The 18,897-nt window shown below is 57.9% G+C and overlaps 1 protein-coding gene across 1 annotated transcript in view; it reads right to left on the bottom strand.

Annotated features, from left to right (window-relative positions):
• The window catches only part of COL7A1 (collagen type VII alpha 1 chain), a 30,894-nt gene that overhangs the window by 2,174 nt on the left and 9,823 nt on the right, over positions 1–18,897 (bottom strand). The window contains exons 33-112 of the mRNA XM_055343602.1: positions 18,503–18,574; positions 18,372–18,407; positions 18,202–18,237; positions 17,972–18,043; positions 17,781–17,858; positions 17,504–17,530; positions 17,366–17,419; positions 17,161–17,223; positions 17,011–17,070; positions 16,871–16,906; positions 16,630–16,674; positions 16,515–16,550; positions 16,131–16,175; positions 16,013–16,048; positions 15,857–15,889; positions 15,462–15,494; positions 15,235–15,288; positions 15,102–15,161; positions 14,971–15,006; positions 14,783–14,863; positions 14,647–14,682; positions 14,406–14,450; positions 14,161–14,232; positions 13,893–13,937; positions 13,624–13,650; positions 13,401–13,430; positions 13,203–13,283; positions 13,091–13,126; positions 12,979–13,014; positions 12,809–12,889; positions 12,501–12,536; positions 12,053–12,115; positions 11,557–11,601; positions 10,538–10,573; positions 10,429–10,464; positions 10,223–10,318; positions 10,066–10,101; positions 9,943–9,978; positions 9,787–9,834; positions 9,431–9,466; positions 9,175–9,297; positions 8,892–9,092; positions 8,766–8,801; positions 8,633–8,686; positions 8,382–8,450; positions 8,261–8,305; positions 8,082–8,144; positions 7,893–7,937; positions 7,526–7,561; positions 7,364–7,399; positions 7,181–7,225; positions 6,929–6,961; positions 6,782–6,844; positions 6,656–6,691; positions 6,496–6,576; positions 6,312–6,380; positions 6,153–6,188; positions 6,033–6,074; positions 5,840–5,884; positions 5,698–5,742; positions 4,975–5,010; positions 4,833–4,892; positions 4,590–4,697; positions 4,328–4,399; positions 4,160–4,195; positions 3,890–3,949; positions 3,748–3,792; positions 3,499–3,534; positions 3,352–3,387; positions 3,217–3,273; positions 2,990–3,061; positions 2,452–2,523; positions 2,207–2,242; positions 1,824–1,904; positions 1,519–1,572; positions 1,389–1,442; positions 1,254–1,316; positions 537–599; positions 323–439; positions 86–163 (exon numbers count right to left, since the gene is read on the bottom strand). Of these exons, the coding sequence (XP_055199577.1) occupies positions 86–163; positions 323–439; positions 537–599; positions 1,254–1,316; positions 1,389–1,442; positions 1,519–1,572; positions 1,824–1,904; positions 2,207–2,242; positions 2,452–2,523; positions 2,990–3,061; positions 3,217–3,273; positions 3,352–3,387; positions 3,499–3,534; positions 3,748–3,792; positions 3,890–3,949; positions 4,160–4,195; positions 4,328–4,399; positions 4,590–4,697; positions 4,833–4,892; positions 4,975–5,010; positions 5,698–5,742; positions 5,840–5,884; positions 6,033–6,074; positions 6,153–6,188; positions 6,312–6,380; positions 6,496–6,576; positions 6,656–6,691; positions 6,782–6,844; positions 6,929–6,961; positions 7,181–7,225; positions 7,364–7,399; positions 7,526–7,561; positions 7,893–7,937; positions 8,082–8,144; positions 8,261–8,305; positions 8,382–8,450; positions 8,633–8,686; positions 8,766–8,801; positions 8,892–9,092; positions 9,175–9,297; positions 9,431–9,466; positions 9,787–9,834; positions 9,943–9,978; positions 10,066–10,101; positions 10,223–10,318; positions 10,429–10,464; positions 10,538–10,573; positions 11,557–11,601; positions 12,053–12,115; positions 12,501–12,536; positions 12,809–12,889; positions 12,979–13,014; positions 13,091–13,126; positions 13,203–13,283; positions 13,401–13,430; positions 13,624–13,650; positions 13,893–13,937; positions 14,161–14,232; positions 14,406–14,450; positions 14,647–14,682; positions 14,783–14,863; positions 14,971–15,006; positions 15,102–15,161; positions 15,235–15,288; positions 15,462–15,494; positions 15,857–15,889; positions 16,013–16,048; positions 16,131–16,175; positions 16,515–16,550; positions 16,630–16,674; positions 16,871–16,906; positions 17,011–17,070; positions 17,161–17,223; positions 17,366–17,419; positions 17,504–17,530; positions 17,781–17,858; positions 17,972–18,043; positions 18,202–18,237; positions 18,372–18,407; positions 18,503–18,574 (4,389 nt within the window). The remainder of the gene's footprint in view (positions 1–85; positions 164–322; positions 440–536; positions 600–1,253; positions 1,317–1,388; positions 1,443–1,518; positions 1,573–1,823; positions 1,905–2,206; positions 2,243–2,451; positions 2,524–2,989; positions 3,062–3,216; positions 3,274–3,351; positions 3,388–3,498; positions 3,535–3,747; positions 3,793–3,889; positions 3,950–4,159; positions 4,196–4,327; positions 4,400–4,589; positions 4,698–4,832; positions 4,893–4,974; positions 5,011–5,697; positions 5,743–5,839; positions 5,885–6,032; positions 6,075–6,152; positions 6,189–6,311; positions 6,381–6,495; positions 6,577–6,655; positions 6,692–6,781; positions 6,845–6,928; positions 6,962–7,180; positions 7,226–7,363; positions 7,400–7,525; positions 7,562–7,892; positions 7,938–8,081; positions 8,145–8,260; positions 8,306–8,381; positions 8,451–8,632; positions 8,687–8,765; positions 8,802–8,891; positions 9,093–9,174; positions 9,298–9,430; positions 9,467–9,786; positions 9,835–9,942; positions 9,979–10,065; positions 10,102–10,222; positions 10,319–10,428; positions 10,465–10,537; positions 10,574–11,556; positions 11,602–12,052; positions 12,116–12,500; positions 12,537–12,808; positions 12,890–12,978; positions 13,015–13,090; positions 13,127–13,202; positions 13,284–13,400; positions 13,431–13,623; positions 13,651–13,892; positions 13,938–14,160; positions 14,233–14,405; positions 14,451–14,646; positions 14,683–14,782; positions 14,864–14,970; positions 15,007–15,101; positions 15,162–15,234; positions 15,289–15,461; positions 15,495–15,856; positions 15,890–16,012; positions 16,049–16,130; positions 16,176–16,514; positions 16,551–16,629; positions 16,675–16,870; positions 16,907–17,010; positions 17,071–17,160; positions 17,224–17,365; positions 17,420–17,503; positions 17,531–17,780; positions 17,859–17,971; positions 18,044–18,201; positions 18,238–18,371; positions 18,408–18,502; positions 18,575–18,897) is intronic.

Raw genomic sequence — 18,897 nt, 5'->3', positions numbered from 1 at the left:
GATGGGACCAGGCTGTGACCTCTGATCTTGGGAACACCAGAAGTCACCCCAATTTCTGACCCTAAGCCCATGGATGCCCACTCACCTGCTCTCCTCTCTCTCCAGGGGTCCCAGGGGCTCCAGGGGCACCCACCATTCTCTCTCCAGGGGGACCTCGCTCACCCTGTCAGGCACAAGGACCGAGTGAACAGTCAGAGAAGCAGGGAAAGTTGGAGATCATAGGTTCAGAGATTGGGGCAGGGGTATTGGGGATGGGTGGTAGGTCAGAAGTCGGTGAGGTTGGAAGGGTCAGGGGGTAGGGGGCAGAGTTACAGCATTTTACCTTCTGGCCCTGAAGTCCTTCTGGGCCTTTGGGACCGACACTGCCAGGTGGCCCAGGAGGACCACTAGGGCCATCATTGCCCCTAGGACCTGGGAAGCCCCCAATTCCTGGGGGCCCCTGTGGAGAGACAGGTCAGGGTCACAGCCCCAAAAGCTGGATGCATTTCCAGAAAGTACAATTTCCTTAGCTTACCATGACCTTGGTCTCAACTTACCCGCTCCCCTTTCTCTCCCTGGTCACCCTTGGATCCTGGCTGCCCATCAAAGCCTCGATCACCCTGGGAATGGAAAGAAGCATGAGAAACCATCTCCCTCAGCCTCCTCAGATAAATTGTCAAGAGCCCCTTGGCCCAATGGCCACAATCTTCCATGACCCAAGCACCTGTGACCCTACCATTTCAGGACCCTCCATCTGCCATGCTCCCCATGAGCCTGACCTTCCTGCAATCTCCCTTGTTCTGATTCCACCTATGTCCTTTTTTTTTTAAGATTTTATTTATTTATTCATGAGAGACACAGACTGAGAGAGAGAGGCAGAGACATAGGCAGAGGGAGAAGCAGGCTCCCCACAGGGAGCCCGAGGTGGGACCCAACCTTGCCTCCTGAGATCAAACCTGAACCGAAGGCAGACCCCCAATCGCTGAGCCACCCAGGCATCCCCACCTATGTCCTTTATACTGACACTCCAACCTCCCCCACTGACATCTTAGCCTTGATGCCCATCTCCCCACTTCTCCACCTCTCATCCCTTAATCCTACCAAAATCCCCACTGTGACCCCAAGCCACCCTGAAACCTCAAGACCAACCTCACTCTACTCCCCCAATGTCCCAACCTTCCACAACCCTTTTGACATGAAACCCTCATGATCCTACTGTGATCATCCCTGCCCCATTCTGACCCCCTTCTGTCTACTGTCGAGAGACCCCATACCTTGGGACCAATCAGGCCCTCCTTCCCAGGGGCCCCCGACTGGCCCGGCACACCTGGCTCCCCCTGGAGAAGAAAAAACATAAGCTGGGCCCTGGCCTACTCATCCCCTCCCCATCCTGGGTGCCCGACACTCACCATATCTCCCTTGCGTCCTGCCAGCCCAGGGCGGCCTGGGGGACCACCTTCTCCCTGTAGGCATCAGGTGGAGGTGTCAGACGTAAGCTCTGGGCCCCACAGCTGCTGACATCCCCTATCACCTCCTTACCTTATCTCCCTTCTCTCCATCGAGGCCACAGGCCCCCTTTACCCCTCGTTCACCCTGCGGGGGAAAAGCAGATGGAAGAGGGACTTCCCAACACCTCACCCCATGACCCCTTGATCACATAACCACTTCCCAAACTGGCCTCAGACACTCTAACCTCTGACCTTCCAACCCCTAACCTAATAACCTACATTTAACCCCAGATACCCAACATTTGACCCAAGATACCTGACCTTCAACCCCAGGTACCGTGACCACCAACATCAGGCTCCCCTGACCAGGGAAAAAAAGACCCAGCCCCTTCCCACCTTGAGGCCCCTGGGGCCCATGAAGCCAGGATCTCCTTTGTCTCCTCGGACACCAGGGGTTCCATCCTTTCCTGGGGATCCCTGGTGGGGAAAGAGGTCAATATAAAGTCAAGAAGGTCAGGAGGGATCCAGGGAAAGGAACAGGGGATATCACAGGGTGAGTCACAAATGGAGGCCAGAGCCACTGGAAGGGCAGGGCTTTCCAGGGGTTGGGGTCGCCGAAGGGGTGGAACCATCACAGCCATTACTGTGGAGGTGGAGGCCCTGGGCATCAGGAGGCCACCATGAGAGCCTTGGGTCACTATAAGGTCAAAGACCACCACGTGAGGACAGGGGCCTCATGGGGCAGGGCATCTCTGTGGGAGCAGGTGATGTGATCTTACCGGGTCTCCTGGGATCCCTGTGGCACCAGGCTCACCCTGTGGGAAGCACAGATGGGAGAGGGCAGTCCTTCAGTGTGACTGTCCCTCATGCTACTCACTGACTCCCAGGCCTCACACAAATGCTGTGTGAACACATACATGGCCAACAGCAAGGGAGGCTGGAAGCCCTCCAGCGTTCAGAGGGCACCCATGAGACAGACATGTGTGGCCGGTAGTGCTGGGTCTGTGCCTGGGGTGGGGCTGACCTTGGGTCCAGTGAGTCCACGAGCTCCCAGCAACCCGGCTGAACCCTTGTCGCCAGGCTCTCCTTTGGTGCCCTGTGGGTATGACCAGGAGAGGGACACATGCTGGAGGCTTGGAGTATGACTGGAACCCATGGGGGGCAGGGGGCAGAGCTGCTCCCACCCACCACCCTCAGTATGGCTCATTTCTCACCCCAGGCCCTCAGATCCCTGCCTTTCCCTCCTACCACGGGGCCCCTAAACCTACCTGGAATATCCCTGTCACCTAAGAAGCCCCTTGTCTGTTCCCAGAGGGCCTCTCCTCGAACTACATTCCACAGAGTATGTAGTGACCTCCCATGGAGGTCTTCGAGCCCTCCAGAGAGCCCCCATCCTCTCAGCCATCCCACAGAGTCACTACAGCCTACTGAACTCCCTCCCCTCTGCCCTCCACAAAGCCCCCACCCTCTCTTCCTGTCCTCACAGACCCTCAGTAGAGCCCCCACAGCCCACAGAAACCCTCCCCGACTCCATACAGAGCACTCCACCCTCTTCCCTGTACCTTCTCTCCAGGGTTCCCAGTGTCTCCGCGAGGTCCTTTGTCACCATCTATGCCTGGAAGCCCTCGTTCACCCTGGGTCAGGGGTCAGAAGCCAGGGTCAGGGGCTGGAGGGTCCTCACCATCTGAGAGTTTGAGCTCTCAGATCCACTGGCCCAACCCCCATTGGAGCCCCCCATACACACACACAAGAGAGAGATCCAGGCTATACACGGGCCAGACCTACTCACCATGTCCCCCTTGGCACCCCGTGGCCCTGGAGGCCCCATGGCTAAGGCTGCGTCACCCTGCATGGATAGGGGGCAGTCAGAGGAGTCAGGAGCACCCTTAGTCCCTGCCCGCCCCCCCCCCAGGCCAACACTCACCTTGTCACCCTTTAGCCCTGAGGTCCCAGCATCACCCTAGTAGGTAGAAGAGTGTGAGTCTCTCCAAATTGGAGGAGTTCCAAGTCCTGAACTACAGGATCTAGCCCCATCCCCGCTCCCCCCAGCTGCCTTCCCCCTTGTACTTACCTTCTCCCCACGTTCCCCCCGGCTTCCTGGGGGCCCCTGTGTGAGAAGAAGACAACAGTGAGCTAAAGGAATTTGGGGGCATTCGTTGGGAGACCATTCGGGAGGCAGGAGGACCAAGGGGTCCCAGGGAAAGAGGAGAGATGAAGTACATGAGAGACCCAAGGGGCTATGGAGAGTGTCCCAAGGGCACAGAGGACACAGGCAGGGGACTGAAGTCACACTGCTGGTGCTTTCCCCAAGGGGACCCACCGTGAGTCCTCGGGGTCCCTCCTGGCCGGGACGGCCATCTTCACCCTGGACGGGGACATTAAGTTCATTGAGTCAGAAGTTGGAAATCAGAGGTTAGGGCTGTGATACAGGGAGCTGTGACTGCAGAGCAGGACATACATACCCGGACACCTGGCTCCCCACGCTCACCCCGGGCCCCCGGCAGCCCCACTCCAGAGTCTCCCTGGAGAGCAATAGGATACCGGGCATATGTGAGGGTCATCAGTGAGGATGGGATGGGGGTGTGTGTACCAGATGGGGATAGACAGGGTGATGGGGGTCAGCCGAGGTGGGAGGGGGTGATGGGGTCAGTGGAGGTGGGAGGAGTGATAGGGGTCGCTGGAGGTGGGAGGGATGACAGATACAGGAGAGCCAGCAACCTTGTCCCATCTACCTTGTCTCCTTTGGGTCCAGAGGCCCCAGGCACTCCCTGTGGGCAGAGTAAGGTGAGGGTCCTGTGCCCCTCAAAGGCACACACACATACCCAGCCACACAGTGTGTCCCAGTTCCCACATGGACAGACTCCAACACACAGCTGGGACATTGGGGCACTTCTACTCACCGTTGACCCTGGTGGTCCAGGTGGTCCCAAGGGACCCGGGGCTCCCTCTCTCCCTGGGAGACCGGCCAGACCCTACCAGAACAATGAAGCAAAAGAGGAAGAGGGTGACTTGGGGACCTTCCTGCCCCCTTGGCCACTCCAAGACTGGGAGCGCCCGAGGCAGGGCCTAGGCCCCCTCCTCATCCTCATCCGCTCATCCACTACCAGATTCAAAGGTCCTGAAGTCACCAAGTCCTGCACATGTTGTTCCCATCACACTTACCCGCTCTCCACTGGGGCCTGGCTGACCCATCTCTCCTCGAGGGCCTGTCTGACCAGGGAATCCAACAACACCAGGAGCCCCGGGGGATCCAGGGGGGCCCACATCTCCCTGGAACATATAGCAAAGGGAGGAATGGTCCCAACAGGACTCCGTCCCAGAACTAGCCCCAGAATGCCTTCTTCTGCACAGTTCCAGGGACCTCCCTGCCCACTGCCCACCTCTGGTGATGGGGCATCGACTCACCTTCACACCTGGAAGACCAGCTGGCCCGGGGGGTCCCTCAACCCCGACTCCCGGGTCCCCCTTCAAGGGAAAAAGGGTTCTGATCAGGCTCAGGGAGTCTCAGGAACATGACCCCAGCAGGGACACTTCAGAGTACACATACCTTATTACCCTTGAGTCCAGGAGCCCCCTTCTGACCCTAAAAAAGTAATGTAAATAGTACTTGAGGGGAGGAATGTGAACCTTAGACACAGCCCAAGAATATTCCCAGGATAGCTCAGATGTGTTCCTAGAGACACAAAACTCAGCCAATTTACAAGGGTTGATTCACGGGAGTTCAGAGGTGACCATGGACTCATGAGGGCACAGACAGAGGGACACTCAGAGGGGACCACAGATATGTGGGAGTTGAGGTGTGACGACAGACACATAGAGCTCCCCACGAGCAGAGGCATAGGGATCTCAGATGTGAGCACAGGTGATCCCAGGAGCATGCAAGTGGAGGAACTCGGAGCCATCCCAGCTCAAGGAGCTAAGACGGGGCCCACAAACACACAGTCAGATACGGGGAACTCAGACGGGGCGGGGAAAGGGAAAGGAGAGCCCACAGGAACTGTGATGTGTCCTGAGAGCTGGGGCAGCAGACACAAACCACATACGTGTGTGCTCAGACACAGTGAGGAGCAGAAGACCTAGGACAGACACAAGGGAGAAAGGATGCCCCCTCCCAACCCGGGAGTGTGGGAGCCAAGATGCCTGATCTCCAGGTGCTCCCAGGAGCAGGATCCTGAATATACTGGAAGGTGCACATGCCCGGGATTGGTCCCTCATGTCCACAACTGCACTCCTCCCCCCAAGCTCAGACTCGCCCAGACCCCAGACTCACATCCTCCCCAGGGTCTCCAGGTTCCCCTGCACGGCCAGCTTCACCCTGCACAGAGAGGACGGTGAGTGGCTCTAGCCACCCCACTTAGCCCTCCTCTACCCAGGGACCCAGTGCTTACACCCTTAGGCAGGGCCCACCTCACCTTCTCACCCCGAGGCCCTGGCAGTCCTCGGTCACCTTTGGCTCCCTGTAGAGAGAGGGGACAGGAAGAAACATGGGCATTAGGGTCATAGAAAGATGACCACTCAAGGGAAGAAGCATGAGGCCTGAGGTCAAACGTGACACTGAGGGACATGAGGATCGGTGAGCTGTGCTGACAGAGGCTCTACACTCACCGGCTCTCCCACCAGGTCTCCAGCAAGGCCTCCAGGGGCTCCCTGACAAGGAAGAAGGGTCAGGGGGCTGCCTTGGCTTCCAGCACTTGGCCCTTCCCCCCAGGCCATCCACACACTCACCTTCTCTCCCTTTGCTCCAGGGGGCCCGACCACAGCCTGTGGGGAATGCCCAGTGAGCTACCTACCCTCAGGCCTTGCCCCCAGCCCCGCCCAACCATCCCGGGTGGGAGACCGGAAGTAGGCACAGGGAGGTGGAGGTACACATTGGGGTCAGATCACCTGTCCGGGAGTCCCTGTTTGTCCAGGCTCTCCTTTAGGTCCAACAGGGCCAGGCAGGCCAGGTGACCCCTGCGACAGAGCAGTGTGAAGAACTCAGTGTCACCCCACCACCGTGCTCTCCTCATCCTCCAGCCACAGGACTGGACCCCATCACAGGCCTGAAGCAAGCTCCCTCGGAACATACCGGCACACCAGGAGCTCCTCTGTCTCCATCTTTTCCACCAGCACCATCACGACCTGGGGCTCCTGGCTTTCCTGTCTCCCCCTGAGAAGGAGGAGCTCTGTCAGGGGCCTGCCATGGACTCCTGGCCCCTGGGGCCCAGCCTTGACCCTCCAGGACTCACCACTTGTCCAGGCAAACCTGGCGCCCCCTGAGGACCCTGAGGGAGACAAATCAAATGTGAGGGGGACATGGGAGAATGTGGGACCCAGAGGGCAGAACATGGTGTCCCTGCAGGAACCTCACTCACCACCAGGCCTGAAGGGCCAGGAGGACCGGGAAGTCCCACAGCTCCAGTGGGTCCAGGCAGGCCCTGGGAGAAGAAACAATTCAGGGCAGTCCCAACCTCACACAGGGCAGTTCCCTGTGACTCTCACCCACGAGCTGAGTCACTCACCCGTCCTGGTGGTCCTGTCTCTCCAGGCTCCCCCTGCCAAAAACCCAGAGACCGCATGACCTCACAGAAGGACAAGAGGCTCCTCAGCCTCTCACCATAAGCAAAGCCCACAGGGATGAGACACCTTGACACTCAGCCCCATTGCAGGGTGACAACATCTCAGGGGGGTGGCAGATGCTATCCTGGGGTGGACATGGCTCAGATGAGCCTCCTCTTCCTTTTAGGCACACACTCACACACACCTATACTCACCTTCAGGCCAGAAGGACCCTGGGGTCCTGCGGGGCCAGCAAGACCCTAGAAAAAAGTATCAAGAGGAGACAGGAGTCAGAGTTATCTGCTTGGGCTCAGGGATTAATACAAATCAGGCCTGGCTCATCAGTGGGGCCCAGTGCCCATCCCACCCCAACCAGGCAGTACTCTCCCGTGACTCACCGGGGCACCGGGGGGTCCAGGGTCTCCATGGCCACCCTGTTGGAGAGAGAAAGAGTTTGATGAGGGTAAGCCAGTCCTACCCCATCAAAGAAACTAAGACAGTATCCTTTTGGGATGGAGTAGGATGAGGGCAGGAGGGTGTGAGGATTCTAGGATACTCACCACTGGGCCAGGGGTCCCCCTCGGACCTTGCAAACCCTGGACAGAGAAGGGGACTGCTGAGCTTCAAGCTGGGCCTCACTTGGATCTGTTCCCACCCTCTGGAGGCCTTTGTCCAGGGGGCCCACTTGCAGGCCACCATCCCTCCTAGGCAGAGATCACCCCTCACCCAGCGGCTGCCCCTCAGGGATAACACATACTGGCCTACATGCGCAGGCACACATGCACGGAAGTCACGCATCTGCTCTCACACCCATGCTTGCAGGCACAAAACCCTTGTTACTAGTGACATGTGCACAGAGGGGCCAGCGCACAGCAGAGAGCAGCTGTTCCCAGGAGCCTGGTCCAGGCCATTCCTGCCACCACTTACTGGCTTCCCTTCAGGTCCAGCCACACCACGCTCTCCTGGTAGACCCTGGAGAGAATAGATTTAAGGCCACACTGTTCCTTTTTGTTCCCTCACCCCAGCCTCCCCCAGACATCCGAGGTAGTACGGACCCCAGTCCAGACAACATGATAAGAGCCCCAGGCTGGCATGTGGCCTAGGGCACAGACTCACCGGGCTGCCATCGAGCCCCTTCTGTCCAGGCTCTCCCCGGTCTCCCTTGATGCCTGGCATACCCTGCAAGCAGAATGGCATGTCCTGAGCACCCAGTCGCTACTGTGTGCCCACATACACACCACCCTTTGTGCGCTCCCATTAAGGACAGGGAAGCATGATGGGGTGGGAGGCCTCACCCTGTCTCCCTTGGGGCCTTGGTCGCCGTCACTGCCTGGCTCCCCCTATAGGGATGACATGTCAAGCCAGGCCCTGGTGCCATGGCAGGGGGTGGCCCTCCAACTGATGGTGCATACTGACCTTTGCGCCCTTGAATCCAGGAGGTCCTTGAACTCCAGAGAGTCCAGGACCTGGCTCATCCACAGCCACCTACACACACAAGGTCACAGGGGAGAAAGGTATCTGTCACAAAGGCATGGAAGGGTCATCCAGATCACAAGATCTCACAGGATTATGGGTCAGAGACACCACATGGAGTTTCTGGGGCCTGAGTCAACGGTGGCCTCCTGGTAACAACAGTCATAGGCACTGGGCAGGGCTCAGCTGATCACCTTGGGGCCAGGGGGGCCAGGAGGTCCAGGGAGGCCAGGAGGGCCATCTCTGCCCTGTGGAAAAGAAGGAAATGGCAGGGCTGCCCCAATGCGGTGCCCAGGCAGGCCCACCCCTGCAGCCCTCCCAGCTCACCTGTTCCCCGCGTTCTCCTTTCTCTCCCCGTTCTCCCTGAGGTACAAATAGGAGGAAGGGGGCCATGTCCATGAGGAGTCCAGTCCTGGGCCCGTATCCCCAGCCCCCTTGGCTAGGCCAGCTCACCCTCTCTCCTGGTCTTCCTGCCTCCCCCGTGCCCCCAGCCCGGCCTGGGAGCCCAGGAATGCCAGGCTTTCCAGGCTCCCCTGCAAGGCCAGGAGGTCCAGGGGGGCCCCTTTCTCCAAGGGCCAGGCCTGGTGGCCCCTGTGGGCCTGGATCTCCACGCTCTCCCTTCAGCCCACGTTCTCCAGAAAAGCCAATGGGGCCCTGGAGGAGCAGAAGAGTGAATGTTGTTAGCTGTGCCATGATGCTGTCCCCAGGACACCCCCACTGAGGCACAGACACACACCTCCTTGCCTGGGGGGCCCCGCTCGCCTGGGTCCCCCTTAGGGCCACGGCGTCGTTCTGGCACGGGCAGGAAGCTGCCAGAGCTCTCATCCCAGGTCTCCACAATCTCCCGCAGGGCAGACGTCTGAGTGATAGCAAGGAGTTTGGAGAAATGGGACCTGTTCCTGCAGCCACCCAGGCCCCTGCTCGGCCATGTGGGCACTACTTGCCCTGTGGGGCTCCCCTCTACCCCCATTCCCAGGCCCCAAACAACTTACCTTGATGCCAATAGTTTCCAGCAACCGCTCCACATTCTGGGGACACAAGCTAGGTGAGGGGCAGCCTCAGGAAGCTCTACACTGCTCCCAGAAACAGCCCCCATACCCTCTTACCCAGGCCTCTGGCCACAGGACCCTCTAGCACTGGTTTAGGCGGCCCAAGGCCCTGGAAGCCCCTCCCTGGCATGTCTCCATTGCCTAGTTCCCTGAATGTAGGCTACAGAAATCCCAATAGGACAGGGGACTGAGCACACAGGACAGACCCCGTGGGGCCTCATAGAAAAGGGAAGGGGAGAGACGTGGTTCCTTCACACATGCAGGTAAGAGTCAAGGACGAGGTCCTAAGCTTCACTCACCCCCACACTTCCAGGATCTCCTCTCAGGCCACGCTCTCCAGGGAGGCCCTGGAGACACCAATAGACAAGCTGCTGGACCCAGTTTCTGGGGGAGTGTGTGTGCATAGGTAAGAGCTATATGGCTACCTGAGCACATGAAAAAGGTGGGGACCTCACCTGTTCCCCTTTGGGTCCGGTGTCCCCACGGTCACCCTGAGAACAAAGAATGATCAGGTGAGAGAAATGCCCCAGCCCTGCTCAGCCCTTACCACACCCTCTATTGACCACACACATGCTCACCTTAGGGCCTGTGTTTCCCGGAACCCCAGGAAAACCCTGAGATAGGACAGAACACAAAGTGGTCACACAGGATCACGGCATCCCAGGAGGATATCTGGTGGAAACATAAAGGCCCCTGCTATTCCCAAGTCCTAGAACTACCCTCCTGGAGACTCACCTGGCCAGAAGGGCCCATCTGCCCTGGGAGGCCTGGGGGGCCCTGGAGTCCAGGGCTACCAGGAGCTCCACGTTCACCCTTGGAACCATCATGACCCTGTGGGGGATGCAGCCAAGATCAGGACTCTGAGATCCCAGAAAAAAGTGGAGCCATATACCGCAGAGTTGGGGGTCAGGGGCCAGATTGCAGAAGACTCCAGCACTCACTTCTCTCCCAGGGGTGCCTGAATCTCCCTTCTCTCCCTAAGGAAGACAAGGGTACTTTAGACAGGGCCCTAATCTGAAGCCATAGCAGACTTCGAGTGAGGGGCCTTACCTTCCTTCCATCTTCTCCAGGGTCCCCAGGTTCTCCCTGTGGGCAGAAGATTAACATCAGCCCAAAAACTCACTGGGTCTGGCTGTAAGACACTGGCTTGGCTGGTCTCAGATGACTATATGTCTGTGTCTGTAGTTCCAGGCCCCTGTGTGTCGCAGAGGAGGGCCTGTGACCACCTAAGTGAGCTGTGTCACATCTGAGGGCATGCCTACGTGGCTCTGCTAACCTCCACATGTAACTGCACATGGCCTCTCTCTGGCTTTCTAGATGTAACTCCACATCTATGCATCTCTAGATGTAGGTGTGTGTGTGTGTTATCATGTGTATCCATGCAAAGGTCTGTGTCCTGGCAGGTAACACTCAGTAGGCATCTCAGTCTGCACATTTTACCCACATCTAGATGTGGGCACATACACGTATACACAGGATGGACATGGATCTACATGTCCCTGGTGCCTTGAGAATGGTCTGTATGTCTCAGACACCTGCCTGCAAGTGTATCTCAGTATGTGGAGCCATATGTATGAGTGATTGTGGATATAAATGCGTGTGTCACATGTCAGAGCCTTGGATGTGTGTCTCCCCATGTTTCAACACAAGTCCACGTGTGGCCCTAATTCCACATATGTCTTAGCACATCTCTAGTCTGGGTGGAGGTGTCTGTGTGTCTACATGTCTCCAAGCATCCCTGAATGTGGCTTCATACCAGTACGTCTGCACCTCTCCATCTGTGTCTGTGGCTCTTCGCCTATGCCTGTGGCTATATGTTATCTTAGCAGGTGTCAGACCATCTGGGCACAACTCAGCATAGCCACATGGCTCACTCTCCGTGAGGCTACTTGCATCTGCACATGGACGTGTGTTTCTGGAAGTATCTGTAGGTCTAGGCTAGGTACATGGGTGTTGACACATCTCAGTAGGTGTCTGCATGTGTGTCCCATGTGTATCTGCACATCTGGGCTGGGTACATGTACTGACATTTATCAGCAGGTGTCACTGTGTTTGCTCTGGACACTTACATTTTTCCCATTCAGGCCAGGCTTGCCGTCTTCTCCTGGCTTTCCCTGTAGAACAGATCATTGATCAGAAGTCAGGGTTTGGGTAAGGGTAGTAAAGGGTACCATGAGGGGGCGCTTGGCTGGTTCAGTTGTTAGAGTATGTGACTCTTGAACTCAGGATCATGAGTTGGAGCCCCACGTTGAGTGTAGAGATTACTTAGATTACTTAAATAACAAAGCAAGTAAATAAATACATAAACTTTTTTTAATTTATTTGTTATATTTTTAAAGATTTTTATCTATTCATTCATGAAAGACACAGAGAGACAGAGAGAGGCAGAGACACAGGCAGAGGGAGAAGCAGGCTCCATGCAGGGAGCCCAACGTGGGACTCAATCCCGGGCCCCCTAGATCACGCCCTGGCTGAATATGGCGCTAAACCGCTGAGCCACCCGGGATGCCCAATACATAAACTTAAAAAAAAAAAAAGGAGGGTACCATGAAAGCTCAGTCTCACCTGGATTCCAGGGGGGCCAGGGGGGCCAGGGGGGCCATGTTCTCCTCGGAGGCCCGGAAGCCCCTGGAAAAAGTCTTTGCTAGGATGGAGAGACCCCCTGAGAGAGCTCCTGGAGCATACCCATGGACTTGGGGGTATCTCCACTAAGATCCTCCTTGGGAGTACAGAGACCCCCCAAAATTTGGAGGTTTCACTGAGATCCCCTGAGGCAGAGACCCCACTCATTAGGGGTTCCTACTAAAACTCCCAAGGGAAGAACTCCCAGGACGTGGCAGAGAAGGTCCAAAACTGGACCTTGCGAAAATCTGCCTGCCAGGGACAAAGACCCTCCCAAGCACTGGGCTGTACCCACTCCCCCAACTCCCACTGATACTGTGGTGCTATGACTTGGCTGTGTTTATGCTGGACCCCTGAGCCACCCTCCACCCTAACATCTCCCTTCACTTACATCTCTCCCTGGGTCTCCAGCTTTGCCTGTAGCACCCTGAAGAGAGACTCAAAATCAGGGAGTCTGCAGTGATCACGGGGTCAGGAGCACCACCCACTGACACAGCCACAGGTTCCTATGAATTCAGGGCCTACAAGGCACAAACTCTCCCCCCAACCTCCCACCCCCACCCCAGCAGATTCTAGGAGGAGACACAAACATCCCATCTGGCTCCAGAGCTCATCAAGACCAAGAAGACCAAGGTGAGGCTGGGGTCATGTGAGGACGGAAGGGAAGGGTGTGCCCAGGCAGTGGTCATCACAACTCACATGCGGTCCAGGGGGGCCAGGGGCTCCTGGTTTCCCATCTAGCCCACTACGGCCATCCAGGCCAGGTGGACCTCGGTCACCCTGAGGAAAACAGAGAGGTAAGAGGCCTCAGAGGATAAGGTAGGCCTAAAAGCCTGGCTCATGGCTAGAAAACCTCCCTGCTCTCTCACCTTCTCTCCTGTTGGGCCTCGGACACCTGGGTCCCCCTGGAGGGAACAAGGTCAGATGAGAGGTGAGGGTATGAGGGGCTCTGAGGCTGCTGGGCCAAAGAGCATCACTCACCTGAGGCCCTGGGGGCCCCCGAAGTCCACCGACACCCTGAGAACAGGGGAAGGAAGAAATCAGACCAGGCCTCCTCAGACCCACACCTCCTTGGGGGGCCAACCACACTCACCCTCTCCCCAGAAGCTCCAGGGGGGCCTGGGTCACCCTTGGGTCCTCGAGGACCCTCCTGTCCACGGTCCCCAGGCTCTCCCTGTGACAGAGACAAGCTTGTTGAAGGAACAGCCCCAGGGCCACAGGCATGCCTGTCATGGAGGCACTGGGATGCCGCTTGTGCTCAGAGCCCCACTCCACCCACAGACCCTCATACCTTCTCTCCAGCTCCAAGTCCTGAGTCCACCTATGGGGGGAATGGCCAGTGAATGGCTCAACATGGAGAAGTGGGGCCAGTGAGAGGCTATGGGATCAGGGAAGCTCCCCCCAGGAAGCCATGGGGGAAATAGGAGCCAGTGGTAGGGATGAAGGGATGCCATGTTGCACCAACAGAGGCCAACAAGGGAGATGACACAGGACTAGATCAGCTCAACCCTTACCAGCCGTCCAGGGAGTCCAGGGGGACCCTAGGAAAGGAAATGATCATGGTCAACAGGAGCCCTGAGGTCCCAGGGCATGCTTTAGGTTTTCCCCAGGCTCAACTCTGCTCCCAGACTCCCTGAAGCACTCCCATGCCAATGCCCAGAAGGCCTAAAGGTGGCCTTCGGTGCTCCCCACCTTGACCTCCAGGCCCCGTATGCAGACACTGACCAGACCAAACACGGGAAATCTCCATCCCTCCAGAGCCCAGAACACTGTCACAACTCACTGGCTCCCCACGGTCACCCTTGGGTCCAGATGGTCCAGGGCTGCCCTGCAGAAAGTCAGGGGGTCAGGGTCACTCAAGATAGGCAGCCATTTCCAGGAGTTTGGGAAGCAAACTAAGGACTTGTGGGGATCCTGGTGGCCTTTGGGGGTTGTGATAAGGGATCACAGGGGATTGTGAGGATTTAGCACTGCAGGGTTGTGGTGACAGGAGCAGGGACTGGGAACTGGATGGCTGGAGTTGGGGGCAGAGGTCAGGGGTCAGGACTCACGTTTCGTCCATCCTCTCCAGGATCTCCTTGGTCTCCCTTCTCACCCACTGGGCCCCGAGCTCCAGGCGCACCCTGGGAAGAGCAGCTAGCTTGAGACAGACCCTCCTCGCATTTTGCAGTTTCTCAGGACCCCCCCATACTTCCACAGGTTCCTCATCGCCCTAAATATCATGCCAGAGTTGCCCTTCACACCATGCCTCCCTCCAGACTCTCCAGCATCCCCTACTTTGCCCTGCCAGCCTCACCCGAAGGCCACGCTCGCCAGCTTTTCCAGGCAAACCTGGGTCACCCTGGAGATGGAGAGAAAGTCACACTGAGCAGCTGAATTGGACTCAAACTGACTCTGGGAGTAGGGCAGAGAAGGGCCTGGGCGCCAGCAGGACAGCAGGCAGGGGAATGGACTGGATGACCTGGTGAAGCCCACAGCCCAACGGGATCACAGTTTGAGGGAAGAAGGTCAGAAACCACAGTGGGAAAGAGTCTCACCGGGGGGCCCTCGTCACCTTTCTCTCCAACTTCACCCTGTGAGACAGGAGAGTCAGCCCTAGTCCCCAGATCCCCCATGAGGCTGACAACACCCCAGTCCCCTCCCCCCCAGGACCCTAAAATCCAGCCTTCTTACGTCTCGTCCTCGGGGTCCGATAGGTCCTGGGGAGCCAGGCCGCCCAGGGTCTCCCTTCTCTCCAGGAGGCCCTGAGTCACCCTGTGGGGGAGACAGAAATGAGGTGACAAAGGACACAGGTAGCAGCCAACCCTTGAGGGCTGGTAACCCCAGAAACCTGGAGGTTACCTGAGGTCACAGGTACTTACTGGGGGTCCTGCTCTACCGGAGAGGCCAATGGGACCCTGCAAGGCATGGAAGGGGGTACAGGACTTAGTTGGGGCTCCCAGGTACCACCACATCTCCTTCTTTCACCCTACCCAACCCCATATTTATTCACCCGGTCTCCAGGGTCTCCCTTGGGGCCAGGGTCTCCAGGAAGAACCAAGCCAGGTGGACCCTGTGGTGGAAGGATCAGAAGTCAGGGAACGCAACTCTCACCTGCCCTACCCCTCTAGAGGCTCTTTACTCACCCTCTCCCCTTTGACTCCCACAGCTCCTCTGGGCCCAGTGGGCCCCACATCTCCCTGGAGGTGACAAAGACCATTGGCCGTCAGCCCTGGGTTCCATGACCAGCCCCCACCACTTCCCCGACTAGCAATCATGCCACGACCCTCCTGCCCCTCAGAGGCCTCCAGGCAGGCCCTATGACCTTGACCTCAACCTTGTGTCAGCCTCCTTTCATTCTTGCCAGAATTACCTTCTCTCCTTTTGCCCCGGCCCCATCAGGTCCCTGGAAACAAACAGGACAGACACACTTGGCCCCACCTGGGGACCACAGTACTATGGGACTGGTTGGGGATAGGGTAATATAGAACTGGAAGTCACAGAGCTCAGTCTCCCTCCAGAGGTCACAGAGTTGCCTCTGGGAGCCAGGCAGGGGTTACACAGAGCTTATGACCTGTGCGATGGTCATGGGGTCACAGGTGACAGCCAGGAGTCAGGAGATGTGTTGTAGCATAAGGAGAGTCACAGAGATCTTAGTCTGTCCAGGGCCCCCAGGTCACAGGGTCCCAGCCTGGAACACTGGGCTAGGGGCAGGCCAGTGTGCAAGGAGCTGCGCTGTGTTCAGAGCCCCATCCTCCCTCTGCTTACCACTGCAGGGTCCCCGGGCCGACCAGGTTCCCCCTGTGGAAAAAGGACAGAGGCAGGGATGGGTCAGAGACCCACCTAGGAACCCAAGGTCCTGGTGTCCCTCCTGCCCCAATCCCTAGTACAGGGGAGGCGGCAGGCCCCCAGGCAATGGCCCACCTTCTCTCCTCGGCGGCCAACAGGTCCCGGTGGCCCCTGCATGTGGAAAAAGTGTGAAGCCAGAGTGGAGAAACACATAAAATCCCCTCTCCAGATCCTATCACAGTCACAGACTCACTTCGGGCCCCTCGGCTCCAGGACGTCCAGCCACTCCAGGCAGCCCCTGGGGAAGAAGAGCAGAGATGCTGGTCCAGGGATGGAGGCATGGAGGCAAGGGAGATCATGGCAAACAGGGGCTCAAGGTGGTGAGGGTGCTGAAGAGAGGGCACAGGAGGTCAGGATTCAGGTAGCAGGGGTTGAACCCAGCGGGATGACAGAGACCAGGTCAGAGGAAGTCAAGGTCAGTTCAGCAAGGTCAGGAAGTTTCAAGGGGGTTCCAGGGAGTGAGGGTTAGAGCCTGTGTCAGCAGGAGTTACATGAAGAGAGGTGGAGGGGCAGGAGGAGTCAAGGCCGAGAAGTCAGAACCAGATAGGGGCACTAGCATTGGGGTCACGGGGCTCACCTGGGGTCCCACTGGGCCAGGGGATCCACGTTCACCCTGATGGAACAGGATGGGTCAGAGAGGAGTCTGGGTCCAGGCCCTCTGGGGCCCTGAGAGACCCCTAGGCTGTACTTACCTTCTCTCCAGTCTCACCCACAGCCCCTTTGGGTCCTCTATCACCCTAAGGGGAAACAGACAGGAGAGGTACCTTGACTGTCAGGCCCCGGAAAAGGTGTCTCAACCTCTGGCCATCCTGCCCCTGAAACCACAACTTCTGACTTGGTGAGCCCTCATCTCCTGATCTTCCCACCTTCCCCAACCCTATAGTGGTCCAGTTGTATCACACTCCACTCCTGACTCCCCCAAATGGCACTTACTTTGGGGCCAATGTCTCCAGAAAGTCCTCGTAGGCCCTAGAAGGGGTTCAGAGATTTGGGTTTGGGCATAAGGACAGTGTAGAGGGTGGGAGGCTGAGAGAGCTAGGGCCACCCCTCAGAACCCTTGCCCCTACACTCACCCGCTCACCCGGGCTACCAGGTTGTCCTGGGAGGCCTGGGGCTCCATCCTCACAGTCACCCTGAAGGAGAAACAGATGAGTCGGAGACCTGGTCCCCACCTACCCCACCCCTGCCCCAGACCTGGGACACAAAGGGGTCAGGCTTCCTACCTTTTCTCCTTTCTCTCCCGAGGGGCCAACTGGGCCTTGGGGTCCAGGGCTTCCAGGAAGACCCTAGGGAAAAGTGGGTAAAAACGTGAGCCCCAAACTGTGAGGCCCAGCACCCACCCACTGCCCCAGCAGAGCCCTGGCCCCAGCATCCACAACCCTGAGCACGGCTCCCAAGTTCCCCGGCAAAGTTTCAAGCCTCCCTCACCGGCAGCCCAGGCTCCCCTGGAGCAGTGCTGCCATCACCTGGTCCTGGGGGGCCCTGAGAGAGAACAGCAGGTCAGGAGAGATGGCCAAGGGGAATCAGACTCCAAGCCACCCCTAGAAAGCCTTGCCCCTCACTTACCCGCTCCCCAGGATCACCTTTATCACCCTGAAAGACAGATCATGACTCCATGACCCTGGGCTACACCTCCACTCCCCAACATATGGGGAAAAAATGAAGATCATGGGGACCAACTAGATTACAAAGGATATGGAGGAACTGAGGAGTCATGGGCGGAGGGGGTTAAGGGTTCACATGGGGTCAGAGTGACCAGTAGGAGTTGTGTGGGTTCAGATGGGGTCACCAGGTCACTGGATCACATGGAGGTCATGAGACCATATAGGGGTCATGTTGTCACCTTCACAGCTGTTCCAGGGAGTCCTGGGGGACCACGGGGTCCTGGGTCCCCCAATGGGCCACGGGATCCAGGGAGGCCCTGATGGAAGAGACAGACTATAAAGTACAACCCCACAGACTCCCTACTCCTACCCTGCCTCCTGCTAGGTCCCCCACCACACATTACTTGTCCCCACATGTCCTGGAACTTACTGGAAGTCCAGGGTCCCCTTTCTGCCCAGGAAGCCCTGGGCCACCGCCTCCAATGACTCGTCCAGGCTCTCCCTGTGGGACAGGAAGCAGTGGGCAGGATTCAGGGTATGGGAGCCTTGAGGTGAGAGAGGCCCTGAAACGTGCCCCCAATATTCCTTATCATGCCCTCCACAGTGTCCAGCCTGCTTCTCCCAGGACATCCAGGCTGCCTCCCTTTCCCCTTCACCTACCGGCTCCCCCTTCGGGCCTCGAGGTCCTCGTTCTCCCTGAGGACAAAATAGAACAAAGGGTGATGCTTGGGCTCAAGTATACCAACACTGGCCCCACCACCACAGATCCCCAGCCTGCAGAAAGAACTCTGGGGAGACACTAGATGGGCAAAGAAGGGAAAGCAGCTTACTGTTTCTCCACGAGGACCAGGCCACCCTGGGGAGCCCTGTAAATGGAAGCAGTCAGAACAGTCAGACCACCCACCTGCCTACTCTAGCCAAGAGCCCTACCATGTGACCTGCAAGGGCAAGACTTGCTTACCTTGGAGCCAGGGGTTCCAGGAGTCCCAGGGCGGCCAGGGCTGCCTGGAGGCCCATCTGCCCCAGGGAAGCCCTAAGGAAGCAAAGAGGTCAGGGCAGGGAAGGGACCTCCCTCCAATGCCCCTGGTTTGCTGGAGGAGCCCAGACTGTTCTTTACCTGAACTCCCACCCTACAGACCCTGAGTATTGCTGGGGCAGAGCAGTGGGGCAGAGAAACAGCCTCTCCGAGCTAAACAGGGCCTCATCCCAGGCACAAGGGCAGCAATGAGGCGGAGGGCCTTCCCTGCCTCTGGGATTTAGAACTTACACCCAGGTTCTCTAGGGGAATCTCAAAACTCCCCAGGCTGCTCTACTTTAGGCCCTTCCCCCAAAGTCTCTGGTGTGGTTATAATGTCC

Source organism: Nyctereutes procyonoides, unplaced genomic scaffold (assembly GCF_905146905.1).
Source record: "Nyctereutes procyonoides isolate TBG_1078 unplaced genomic scaffold, NYPRO_anot_genome, whole genome shotgun sequence".
Lineage (NCBI taxonomy): Eukaryota > Metazoa > Chordata > Mammalia > Carnivora > Canidae > Nyctereutes > Nyctereutes procyonoides.
This window is presented reverse-complemented; position numbering and strand designations above follow the sequence as displayed.